The sequence below is a fragment of the Ictidomys tridecemlineatus genome, chromosome 3 (assembly GCF_052094955.1).
Source record: "Ictidomys tridecemlineatus isolate mIctTri1 chromosome 3, mIctTri1.hap1, whole genome shotgun sequence".
NCBI classification, from domain to species: domain Eukaryota; kingdom Metazoa; phylum Chordata; class Mammalia; order Rodentia; family Sciuridae; genus Ictidomys; species Ictidomys tridecemlineatus.
The window spans coordinates 213,695,765-213,708,290 of NC_135479.1; the positions used below are offsets into that span (position 1 = coordinate 213,695,765).

General features: G+C 58.7%; 1 protein-coding gene and 1 long non-coding RNA gene across 14 annotated transcripts in view; one reads left to right on the plus strand and one right to left on the minus strand.

Moving 5' to 3' along the window:
- Positions 1-392, plus strand: part of Pde9a (phosphodiesterase 9A) — a 59,989-nt gene extending 59,597 nt beyond the window's left edge. For 6 of the 12 annotated variants that reach the window (XM_040287078.2, XM_078044703.1, XM_040287083.2 and 3 more), the window contains one exon: positions 1-392. In XM_040287078.2, the coding sequence (XP_040143012.2) occupies positions 1-201 (201 nt within the window). In that variant the 3' untranslated portion in view covers positions 202-392. The other 6 variants (XM_013357812.4, XM_040287081.2, XM_078044705.1 and 3 more) reach the window with 3 other exon arrangements.
- Positions 161-12,526, minus strand: part of LOC144376526 (uncharacterized) — a 23,295-nt gene continuing 10,929 nt past the window's right edge. For both annotated transcript variants that reach the window (XR_013437088.1, XR_013437087.1), the window contains 2 exons: positions 877-955; positions 161-606 (listed from right to left, as the gene is read on the minus strand). This is a non-coding gene — a long non-coding RNA (uncharacterized LOC144376526). The remainder of the gene's footprint in view (positions 607-876; positions 956-12,526) is intronic.

The window sequence follows — 12,526 nt, forward strand, 5'->3', positions numbered from 1 at the left end:
CAGACTGTTCCTGAAGGAAGCGGAAGAGCTGCGGTACTGTCCAGGGCGGCGGAGCTCCACAGGATGCCTGGGCCGGGGTCGCGCCCTGCGCCAGGCATCTCCAGGCCACGTTTTCTAAGAACCATTTTGTTCACTGATCAAAAAAAAAAGGAATTCATGATGCTGTACAGAATTTTTATTTTTAAACTGTCTTTTAAATAATATATTCTTATACAGAAATGGGTACTGTACTTTTTCTTTGGTAGAGTTGTGTATCCGGCCTGCTTCCCAAGTGTTCACGTGGAGACAAAGGACACTGCTTTTTCAACAGATGTATCTCAGACCCATTGACCAGTGTGATGTAATGCAAACGTCCGTGTAAATTCTGCATTAAATGTCAGAGTGGTGCCAGAGTGCGGGGCCGTGCACATTCCTGTGTTCACGAGCAGAAAGGCGTTGATCCACGAGGGGCCTGCACAGGGCCTGGGCAGGGTGGTGAGGCGGCACAGGCTGTGTGGGAGCACCATGGAGGCAGGTGCACACCTCGGGAGCCAAGTCTGGCTCTCACTCTCAGGGAGCTGGGGAGAGGTCTCCATCACAGCAGGAAAGATCCCCTTTCCATGGTGCCTATTTTGGGGACAGGCGTTGGAGGCATTCTGGGTAGCCCTGTGCCCATCCAGGACGGCCAACCCTCTGGGACCGTGGCACACATGGTGACCTTGCTCAGACTCACTACCCCCATGTGACTCACCACAGACTCACCAGTCCATGCCTCGACTCCTGGACTGTGAAAAGCCAACAGAGGTTTCTAAGCCCCACCCCGGGCTGTGTGCCCAGCTCTGCTCCCCTGGAGGAGGGACAAAATCACCCCAAGAGCCTCCATTCTAAAGAACTGACCTTAAAAGGCCACTTGCATAAGCCGAGCTTTGGGCACCCCTAGATGGCTAGTAACACCTGACACATCGCGAATGCACATCTGTGGAGGAAGGGAAAATGTACGTAGTCAGTACAGATGTGAGTTTTTTCTGTTTCTCTTTTTTTTAATATTTATTTTTTAGCTTTAGGTGGACACAATATCTTTTATTTTTATGTGGTGCTGAGGATCGAACCCAGTGCCTCATGCATGCCAGGTGAGCGCACAACTTGAGCCATATCCCCAATAAGTTTCTTTTAAAAAACTTAACCTTGGGGCTGGCGTTGTGGCTCAGTGGTAGAGCGCTCACCTAGCAAGCATGAGGCACTGAGTTCGATCCTCAGCACCACATAAAAACAAATAAAGATATTGTGTCCAAGTACAACTAAAAAAAAAAAAAAAACCTTAAGTCTTTATTTGTTTTTATGTGGTGCTGAGGATCGAACCCAGAGCCTCACCTGTGCTAAGCAAGCGCTCTACCACTGAGCCACAGCCTCAGCCACCCAAATATTTTTTAGATATTTATTTTTCAGTTGTAGTTGGACACAAGACCTTTATTCTATCCATTCATTCATTTTTTTTTTTGTGGTGCTAAGGATCAAACCCAGGGCCCTGCACGTGCTAGGCGAGTGCTGAACCGCTGAGCTACAACCCCAGCGCCTCCCAAATGTATTTTATACAAGAATATGGATGCTGTCGATGCAGAGGGCAGGATGCACACCATCACGTGTGCGCATGTGCGTCCACACAGGCAATGCGTGTGCACTCCCAGACAAGCCACACATGAGCTCCGAGGAGCTGCCTCTGCAGGGCGGCACACTTCCTCTGGGCTCAGCCTCTACCACGTCCCAGAACACAAAACCCGCAGACGGCAAGTTGGCAGGGAGGGGAGCTCTAGGCAGAGTCTGCAGAGGGTCAGCTTCTTGGTTGACAGCGTGGCCTTAGGACCTGGCACGGGGGCATCGGGCTCCCCACGAGTGCTCCCCCGAGGCCTCTCTTCAAGTGTTTACACGCGGGGCAGTTCCTGCCCCATCGGCTGAGCCTGTGGGGACAAGGAGCCTGAGTCACTGCTCCCGGTGACAGGTCCCCAACCTTCACGTTGCAGAGAAAGCCCACCGGGAACAATCCGTGGCAGAGCATGCCCACAATCCCCAAGGACAGAGGCCCATCCTCCCCGGTCGTCTGCACACCCAGAGACCCAGAGCCTGGCCCCCCAGATACCCAAACGTGCAGGGCAGTCCACGGCCACGCTCGCCAGTAGAGGCGAGGGAACTCTTGGTACAGCAGAGGAGGTGCCCAGGTCAGGGCCGCCCCCAGCCCCGGGGACAGGTCCAGCAGGAGGAGCCAGTGTGCGGACAGGCAGGCTCAGGGAAGACTCCTGGAGGCCTGTTCCCAGGGAGCACTAAACAAGCTGCTCCTGAGTGGCCGGTGCCAACCTGCCTGCACGGTGGACTTCCTGCCCCACATTGGCATTCAGCCAGCACAAGGGGACAGGTGCCAGACCCAGGTGCACATCAGGGCACGAACAGCAAAGCAGCCAGGAGACCACCGCTGCCGGGCTGCTGTCCGGCCACTGCCTGTCACAGCCAGACTCTGGCCCTGCAGGAGCTTGTCACCTGTGCTGGCGTGACCACCACACCTTCATGGCCTTGGTCCCTGCCAGCAGCAGGGAGACGCTGTTTCCAATGCTTTGCCCCCAGAGACTCGGGGAATGCTGCGCATGTCCAAGACTGAACCTGACCAATCCCAACGAATCTGCCTCTGCAGCGTCACCCTCCAAGCTGGGCCCTGCCACATGCTGCCCTGGGAAGGCAGGGCCCGGCCCCCTGTTCCCCTCTTCTGTCGAGAGCAGCCTCATCCCGGCCAGTATCCCATGGCCAGTGCCCCGTGGCCAGCGCCCCGCCCTGCTTCTGTGCTCACCCTGCCCAGCTCCCTTCGCTTGTGAGAGCTGAGCCCGGGTCCTCTTCACTTGCTGCCACTGGTCACCACGTCACATGGGAAATACGACACAGAAACAGTCCCCTGAGGTCGGGCGCACACCGGACACACAGAACACCCACTCCAGGTAAATGTGGGTCGTGGGACCTGCGCCAGGTTGCCCTGGTACAGGACAGCAGCTGCTTCGTGTGGCCAGCCACCCAGCTGCCCGCCTAGCCCACCGCCACAGGAGACCCATAAGACTGGAACCAGTCTGTCTAGGGAGAGATGGAGCCACGGCTCAGATGGCGAGGGCTGCTGCCCATGACGAGCCGAGGTGGGCCAGGGCGCTGGGGCCAGCGTCCCCCTGGTCCTTGGGCAGGAGTGCCAGAGTCCACTGTGGGAGCTCCGATCCTTCCAAGGGGAGGTAGAGAGTGGGCAGCAGCAGGTCCCACAGGCCCCTGCAGCCGGGGGGAAGCTCTCCTCCGCCTTTGGCAGAACTCCTCACAGTGAGAACACACAACGCAGGAGATCGCCTGGGACAGAGCCTGGCCCTGAGTGGAGGAGCCCTTGTCACGGGCTGCATGGTCCCCCTCAAAGTTCCCCTGGTACTGCACAGTGAACCCACGGTCACTTTTAAAATTTTGACACAGAGCCTCCTAAGTTGGCCAGGCCACTTTCAAACTTAGGATCCTCCTGTCTCAGCCTCTGGAGTCACTGGGGTCACAGTGTGCATCAGCCCACCCACCCCCAAAATTCATACGTGAAAGTCAACCCCTAGTCCCTCAGAATGTGACTGGACTTGGAGTCAGGGTCTTTAAAGAGGTGACTGAGGTAAAATGGGGTCCTTGGGACAGCCCTGAGCGAATGCGACTGTGTCCTCCCAGGAAGGGGATTGGGACACGCACACACACACGCACGCACACACACACGCACACACACACACACACACGCACACACACACACACACACACGCACACACACAGGACGGCCCTGTGAGGACACAGGTGGAGCACGCCAACTGCCAGCCACAGAGAGGGGCCCAGGCGTGGACACATCTTGACCTGGGTCTCCAGCCTCCTGGAGAGTAAGAGAGGTGTGCCTGCTGCTTGGTCCTGGCTGGGGCACTTGGATATGGCCACCCACGCAGACTGATCACAAACCACTGCCTACTGGGCACCAAGATGCCACCGGCCTCCAGGGCTGTCCTCTCTCTGGGACTTGCCTGCCATGGGGAGATGGCCCCATCCTGGGGAGCCCTTGAAGGTCTTAGGCACGGGCACCATGGCACACCGGCCCCCATGCAGCCCCCAGTCACCCCTCCATCTCAGGGGCCGCGAGGCCAGGAGGGGAACCCAGGAAACGCCCAGGGCTTCACCCTCCTCCCCAAGGGCAGGCCCGCGGCTTCCTCCCCGGCAGACTCCAGCAGCACGTGGCTGTGGACTGAGAGGCCCTCAGAGACAGACACCCTCGGAAACAGAAGTCATGACTGCGAGCTCCGGCCACCCGAGGACCGCTGACTTGGCCGGCCCAGCCCTGAGGTCGGGTCACTGAGCCAAGCTCGGGGCCCTCTGAGCCCAGGTGCTCAGCTCTGCGGTCAAGCTGGGTCTGAAACACCACTGGGGAGTGTCACTGCCCCCTTCTCCTCTAGTGTCTAAATTTCCAAGATTTTCCTTTAATGAGTAAGCAAATGTTATTTTATTTTGAAGATAGGCACGAGCCTGGCAGGGCTTTCAGTCCACTGGAGAAGGCTGTGGAAGGCGGGGGCAGAGACAAGTCCAGATACACACCATCAGAGGCTGAGGGTCACTGGCGTCCACCGGCCACTCATCGGATACCACAGGCTGTGCGGCTCACAAACAACAGCAAGGGTGGCTCACAGTTCTGGAGGCTGGACGTCCAAACCCCAGGTGCCCACAGGCTCAATGTCTGGTGAGGCTGCTTCCTGGTCCATGGTGCAGAGCGAGGCCACCTCCGGGCCTCCTTCAGAAGGACACTATCCTCACCACAGAGCCTCCACCCTCATGACCTGGTCCCCTCCCACAGGCTCACCTCCTGAAACTGTCACACCAGGGTTGATTCCAATGCACGAATGAGGGCAGGGGTCCAGACACCTGGACTGCAGCTGCTGGTGACCCTGGACCCTGGGAGAGGCGGGAAGGGTCCTTCCTGAAGCCTCAGAAGCAGCAGCCTTGCCCTGTGACACCTTGATCCCAGACTTGTACCTCCAGAAGGACAGGGAACCCCTCCCCTCCGCACAAGAAAGACGGGGGACCTCCTCCCCCACACCAGGAGGACAGGGACAGGGAGGCTTACCTGGGGTCACTAATGGAACCACAGATGCCAGTTTTTGTCCAGCAGTGCCTTTTTGGCATTAGGGATGCTTTAAATCATTAAATGAACAATTCACAGCCGTGACAACCATCCTGCCAAAACCAGGCTGACCCCACCCTCCCGCCGTCCCTCAGCTCTCAGATCTGCCCATGGCTCTCCACCTAGCATGGGACTTCCACTCCGCCAGGCTGTGAGGACTGGCACCACGTGCCACCCTTCCACCACTGCTACCAGCCGGCCCACGGCTCAGCGTCCCCCGTGCCTCTGCGCTGGTCAGTTTGCATTGTGTTGCTGCCCAGGAGGACAGCTGTCCTGTGAATGCCTGACAGCCCTTTAGCTCCCCTGTTCTGAAGCTCCGACCTCTGCTCACTTTCCTCCTGGAAGCCTGTCTTCTCTGCTGACCCCGGAGCTCCTTCCGCCCTGACCCTGAGCTCTGTGCTGCTGGTTCCCAGCTGGTCCCCTGGGACGCTGCTGTGACGGAATGTGTCTCCTGCAAGGTGAGGCCCTGGAGGGGCTTCGCCTCGGGGATGGCATCAGTGCCAGGGAGCTGCCTCGGCCTCTGCTACCAGGAGGACACAGAGGGAGGAAGGCAGCTTGGAAAGGGAGGTCCACCCGCAGCCAGAGCCGCTGGCCATCTCCAGCTGCAGCCTCTGGAGCCGCGAGAGGCACATGCTGTGGCCTGGGGTCCCCGTGCTGTGCTCTGTGACAGCCCACACCCATGCGGCCAGTGACTCCCTCACCCTGCCCACATCCCCACGCTGGCTGCCCACAGTGGACTCTCCTACAGAGGTGGGCTCAGAATTCCAGGTGCCGCTCTGCTGGGCTAGGTCCTTTATGGAGGCAGCAGAGGAAGTTCACGTCCGAGCCCTTGTCTGCGTCCAGAGGCCACCCACGTTCCCTGGCTCGTGGCCCCTCTCCCATTCCAAGCACACCACTCCAACCTCTGCTTGTGGCCTTCCATCTCCTCCTTCTCCCGGGCCCCCATCTGTCTTCCCACCCCACCTCCTCTGGGTCCCCTGCACAGGGGCCCTGCCCACACACTGGACCCTCATGGGCAATGGGGTACAACCCCCGTCTCAGGGTCCTGAAGTGACACATGGCAAAGCCCTCTGCTGTACACGCTCACGGCCAAGCTTCCAGGGGAGGACGTGGTCATCTCACTGCGGCCCACACACGGCTCAAGTGCTGGGTTGCGGGCGGGGCCTTTCCTTACCCCGTGGGCACTGCAGGACCAGCACCCCTGAGGCCGCTCCCCTTCTGGGCTTTAGCTTCCTCCTCACACTCTAAGGTAAGTGGCCAACCCCTAGCCCAAGGCCAAGGAGGTGGCCCTGTCCAGGGCTTTTACTACCAGAACTGGGAGCGCTGTCCACCAGCCAGCTGCCACCCTACACTGGCTTTCCTGCTGTTGAGGTCCCTCCAGCTGTGTGTCCTCTGCTCCTGCTGTGCCCTGCAAGGGCCACCATTGGTGCCCTCGCAGGTGTGCGCACTGGTAGGCGTGTGGGCACGTGGGTACATTTACATGCACACCTTACTCCCTGAGCCCTGCTCCCAGTGGAGAGAAAGGAAACCAAAAAGATCAAAGTATGGCGAGGGTCCATCCTTGGCATGGTGAGCAGTGAGAACAAGGGCCGCCCGTGGACAGCCGAGGGCCGCGTCTGACTCAGCCTGTCCACGCCCTGCTGCAGGCCCTACCCAGCCAGGCTGCTCACTCCTGGGCAGGAAACCCGCGTGGGGCTCTCCTGGCTTCCAGCTCTGAAGAGTTCTAGCCTCCAGCCCAGCCCCTGCACCGCGGGGTCGGCCCGCCTCCCAGGAGCTCCTGGACATGGGTCCCCACCTGGCTACAGAGCACACAGCAGCTTTATTCCATGGAATCACAGCTCAAGGTGCCACCAGAACAGTGCACTGGGTGACCTGGGGAGGCTCAAATCCTTTATGCAGATAGGCACCCGAACATCATTTCTGGGGACCCTGAGCACCCTCGAGAAACCTTGGTGTACTGTCCCCAGCCCAATCGCGCAGGGCCTCAGGACAGGTTACTGAGAGATCAAGGAAGACACGGAAGGCAGGATGCGAGCCACCACAGGAAGGCCCGTGGCCACAGATGGGACGGGGCACCTGCTTCACACTGCGCCTCTGGCACCTGGCTAGCAAACAGCACCTCAGCCCTCCCTCTGAGGCTCTGTGCAGGGGACGAGCACAGCCCTCTCCGCCAGGCTGTTTTGCTGTCACCAAAGGGTGGGGTTTGCATTAGGTTGCTAGATTAGAGAGCAGCAAGGTGTTCACTTAGCTCCTCTTGCCCCACTGTGTGACCCACAAGGCACTTGGCGGGTGCACACCACAGCTCTCTGCGGACAGCATAACCTGCCCCAATTCCCAGCATGTGAGAGGAAGCCAGCATCCTTCAGAACGGGCTCAGCTGGACGTTCCAGCCTAGGCTCGCTCTCACTGTTGCCTCACTTGGAGGGAGTCTCAGGGACGTGGAGTTTCACTGTCCTCTCCAAACTCAGTAGCTGCGACATTCTAGAGTTCAACACTGGCTGGGTGAACCAATGAATCTGATGTGGGACTGCCAACCTGAAGAATCGCGTAACAGAAGAAAGTTCACGGTGCCAGTTGAGTGGCTGTGAGAAAGTGGGTACCCTCGCAGGTGTGCGCACTGGTGGGCGTGTGGGCACGTGGGCACGTGGGTACATTTACATGCACACATCACTCCCTCAGCCCTGCTCCCAGTGGAGAGACAGGAAACCAAAAAGATCAAAGTATGGTGAGTGTTCCTCCTTGGCTCGGTGAGCAGTGAAAACAAGGAACATCTGGGCTTCGTTTAAGAGCAAAGGCACCGATGCCCAGGGAGACCGGGCGGGCAGGCAGTTGGGTGGTTTTTGGAGCAGTGAGACCAGGCAACCAGGCCTGGCGCAAGCTCTGAGGATGGGTTGGGGCATCGTGATTTCTGGACTTTCTGTTGTTTTTATTAAAACTAATTTTTTTCCGCTGCCCCCAATCCAAGTGCATTGGCTCTGCCAGCTGCCAGGTGACACAACAAGAGGCCCAGCAACTGGACCACTGCCCACACCTGCTCTAACTGCTGCTGCAGGAGGGCACCCCGACCTAGCCCACGTGCCCCTCCTGCACCAAAGCCAGGCCCACAGCCCCTGACACGCACTGTCTAGGGCTCCACGGGCTCCATCTCTGCAGGCCACACTGTTGCGGGAGTGACAGAGGCAGCATTCCGAGCACTTGAAACGTGCCGAGCCTTCCTCCGTTCACACTCCACCTGCTGCCCCGGACAGGCCCTGCCAGCCTCGGTGGAAGCACTGGGAAGCTTGCGGGGCCCGAGCCGGCCTCCCCGACTTCCCCAGCCACTCTCCTCCGACTTCCAGGCCACACTCATCATTTGTGTGCTGGGTCAGCTTGGCCTTCAGGGCAGAGGGTCACCCAGAAGCCACCTGTCCTGCAACAGCCTGGCAGGCTGAGCTTGAATCCTCACGGGTATCTCATGACTCGTGTGGCCCATGCACCTCCCGTGTTGGCATCCAGGACTGTCAGGGCCAAGGCCGCAAGCTCAGAGGCTGGACACAGCCTCTTCTCCAACAGGAGTCCAGGATCAAGGGACCGCAGGCCCACGCTCCCTCTGCAGGCTCCAGGGGAGGATGCCCCCACTCTTCTGGCTCCCAAGAAGTTCCCAGCAATCTTGGGGCGCCCCTCGGCAAAGGCAGCACCACTCCAGTCTCTGCCTGCCACTCCAGGGCCTTCTGACTGTGTGTCTGTCCAACTTTCCTCTTAGAAGGATGCCAGCCCTGCTCCAGGCTGACTCGCCTCAACTTGGCTGCATTTGCAAAGACCCTCTTCCCAGAGGAGGTCCCTTCCTTGGGTCTGACAGTGGACAGGCCTCAGGTCTGTTCCCTACACTCTCTAGGCCTTAGCCTCCCACACCGGCTTCCACCTCTTCAAGTTTTGTAAACTAAAATCACATCTGCAGCTAGCTCTCCCTCCTGGTCAGGCTTCCCCAAACAAGCAGGATGCACCCGTGACAAAGCATGAGTGACAGGGCCAGGGAACATCAGCAGGTGCAGGGAGCAGCCACTAATTCTGTCTGATAGGACCAGGGTAGCTGCAGCGTTCTGGGCACCTTGTGACTGGGAGAAAGGGGCAAGAAGGAAAAGATCAACCAGGAGATGGAATCCAAGGGAAAAAACCATGACCTCACATAATCTGCTTAGTCAAATTCAGACCTGAAATTCTGCACGGACGGATTGGATATGAATGGAGGGTGTATCTGTCAGCCACTGCTGCGTCACGGGCATCCCAAACTCTACAGCTTCTCAGTGCCGTGTGTGCCTCTCACTGAAGGGAGGCTGGAGAGGGGAGAACGGGTGCCTGGGGTAGCTCCCAGGCAATCTGGACTCTTCATTCTGCTGGGATTGCACAAAAGCCCTGGGAAAGACAGGAGCTGATCTGCTGTGACAGCTGCTGCCCACCGCTTTAACTAGATAGATTTTGTCCTTGGTTGTGGACTCTGCCAGGCCCAGGTCAGCTGCAGTGGGTTGTCTGGACAGTCTCACCCCAGGCCTGGCACTAGCTTCATGTCAGCTCAGTGTCAGCCATGTATGTGGCCCTCCTGTGGCAGCCTTGTGCCCATTCACAGTGGTAATGGGCTCTCAGCAGCCAGAGAGCATAAGCCCCCGTGCCCAAGTGCTTGTCCAGTCCCACACACGCCACGCTTCTTACCTGGCCAGAGTAAGCAGTCATACGTTCAAGCCCAGATTTAAGAGATGTGCAACCAGATTCTCGATAGAAGGAGCGACGGCTTAGTCAGAGCCCCGCCAGCCATAACTGGAGTGAGGAAGACCGTGGCTGGTGCCGTGGTCAGTCATCTGTCACAGAGCCTGCCTAACCTTCTCTGCCACCACCCCAGCCGCGTCTCCTACCCCCCAGTGACCTCATTCCAGGGGTCAGGACATGCCGTAAGCCACACAGAGCTGCTGGGGTTGGCGTATGTTGCAGAGCTGTTCCCCAGAGTCTCACTAAAGGGTCCCAACCTCTGTGACTGGGAGATGACCAGAGGCCTGCTTTTGCCATCAGCACTGCCAGTCTGGTGCCACCAGCACGTCACCTGCCAAGACCCAAGAGCAGGTAACAGTGGGCGTCTCCCAGCTGGTGCGTTTTCTCAGCAGCTCCCCGGCAGCAAGCACCTGAGCCACACCTGATAAACGGCGAGCCTCTGAACGCTGGCCTTGCGGCAGGAGCTGGGGGATTTGTCAACGTGAGTTTGAGGCCTTCTGGGAGCCCACGGTCTGCCAGGTCCAAGGTCAAAGGCATGGCGCTCCTGGAAGGTGGGCTGATACCAGCATCTCATGAGTGAGAACGGCACGTTCACAGGATGACTGCAGCCCTCAGAGAGCACATTCCGTTTTATTCATTTAGATGAACAACGTGGATGCAAACTGCCGTCTGCCCCTGATTTTGCTGAGGGAAAATGTCGGCGACAGGACGTCCCTGTGGGCCATTTCCCTCCGGCCCAGCTTCCTCACCCTCCGCGGTGCAGACGCATCCCTTACTTCCTGTTCACTTACTTACTCACTCATCATGTTCAGATGCTCAGGGGCAACCTGGGGCCTTCTGCAGGGAGGTGAGCAGCCCCCCGCCAAGCTACACCCAGCCCCTTCTCACAGGAGGCAGTGTGAAGGACACACCGACCGCAGAGACCCGCAGGTTAGAGCAGGTCCCCCAGGAGAGTTGCCAGTATCCACCTACGGGCTGTCCAAGGGCCTGAGCCAGCAGAGCAAGGCACGCCTCCGAGTCTGGCCTTAATTTTCTTTATATTCATTGTCAGAGAAATGCCCCCTCCCCAACGGCAGGGCAGCACACTCAGGTCACCCAGTAGCCAGCCTCCTGCTGAGGACTCCAGATGCTCCGAGTTCCTCCAAGAGAGACCAGGCCCTGGGAGTGGGGCGCAGAAGTGAGTGCATCTGCGGCCGGGTGTCTACGGAGGTATCCAGTGCGACAGAGTTCACCACAACTTGAACAGCAGACGTGAGCGTGGGGGGACCAGCGTGCGGACCAGCCTGCTCCCAAGCAACCAGCTGCCTCATCTTCCCCTGGTTAGGCACCTTTGTCCACTCACGCCAGGAGCTCGGGAGCCTCTCACGCTCCCCGGCATGAGCCATTGTATGGACGACAGGCCCCCAGGTGCCTCTGCACCGGGTCATCGTCATTGCCATGAACGAGAGTGAACAAATGAACAGCCGAGAAACGGCAACACAGCAGTCTTCACTGAAAAAAAATTAAGTCCAGTAAGAACGGGGTGTGGCTCAGCAGTGGGGCGCTCGCCTGGCACGTGCAGGGCCCTGGGTTCGATCCTCAGCACCACATATAAATGAATAAAATAAAGGTATTGTGTCCAACTACAACTACAAAATAAATAGACATTAAAAAGCCCCATGAGGACAGGAAGCTTTTAAAAAGCACCTATTGTTAGTCTCCTGGAGAAGGCTGCGAGCTGGGGGCACGGGAGCCAGGGAGGGATGAAGGGCAGGTCAGCGCGGCTCACAGTGCTACTTATCAACCGTCCTGCTGAAAAGGCTGCATCTTCTGCCCACGCTCCCAGTCCGAGGGGTCGCCAGCATCTCGTGAAACCGCCTGAAGGGAGGCTGGGGGGAGAAGGGGAGCCGGGCAGCTCCCAGGCAATCTGCACTCTTGGTTTCTGCTGGATTGCACAGAAACCTGGGAAAGGCAGGAGCTGATGTGCTGCGGCGGCCGCTGCCCACCACTGCAACTAGACAGATGCTGTCCTGCCTTCGGACAGGAAGGAAAGGCCACAGAGAGGGGGAGGACGCTGGTGTCACTAAGAACGGGGGTGGGCTGTGCTCTCCTCCTTGGACCAGGTCAACAGTCCACCCAGCTCTCTCACAGCCATAGGTCACGTGATCCAACTATGTGGGACAAACAACAGGACTTACACAGAGGGCCTGGAAGTGACCTTGGTTTCTTGATTCCAGCCACCTGAGCCTCCCTGGAGAGTGCAGCAGCCCCCACAGGATATAAGGCCCGCGGCCCAAATCTTGCCTGTTCTGCAGATCATAAGGGCTTGGGCCAAACGGCCCTGGGGAGATGCCTGGACCGGGCATCCTCATCTGTCAGCCTGGGATTTCTGCTGAGCACAGCCCCAGGACGATGGCCACCCACAGGGGACAGAATGGGCTCCTCACTCTCCACTACTGCTGACCACTGCCAACAAGCCTGGGCTCCCTCCCTGGGGAGGCAGAAGGAGCCCGGATGCAGAGCAGAGAGACAGGGTCAGGTCCCGCCTGGATCGTGGGGCACTGTGAGCAACCTGCCACCGCTCCTACGGCACCCAGGGTGGGCTGGGATCTCCAAGGTCCCCAA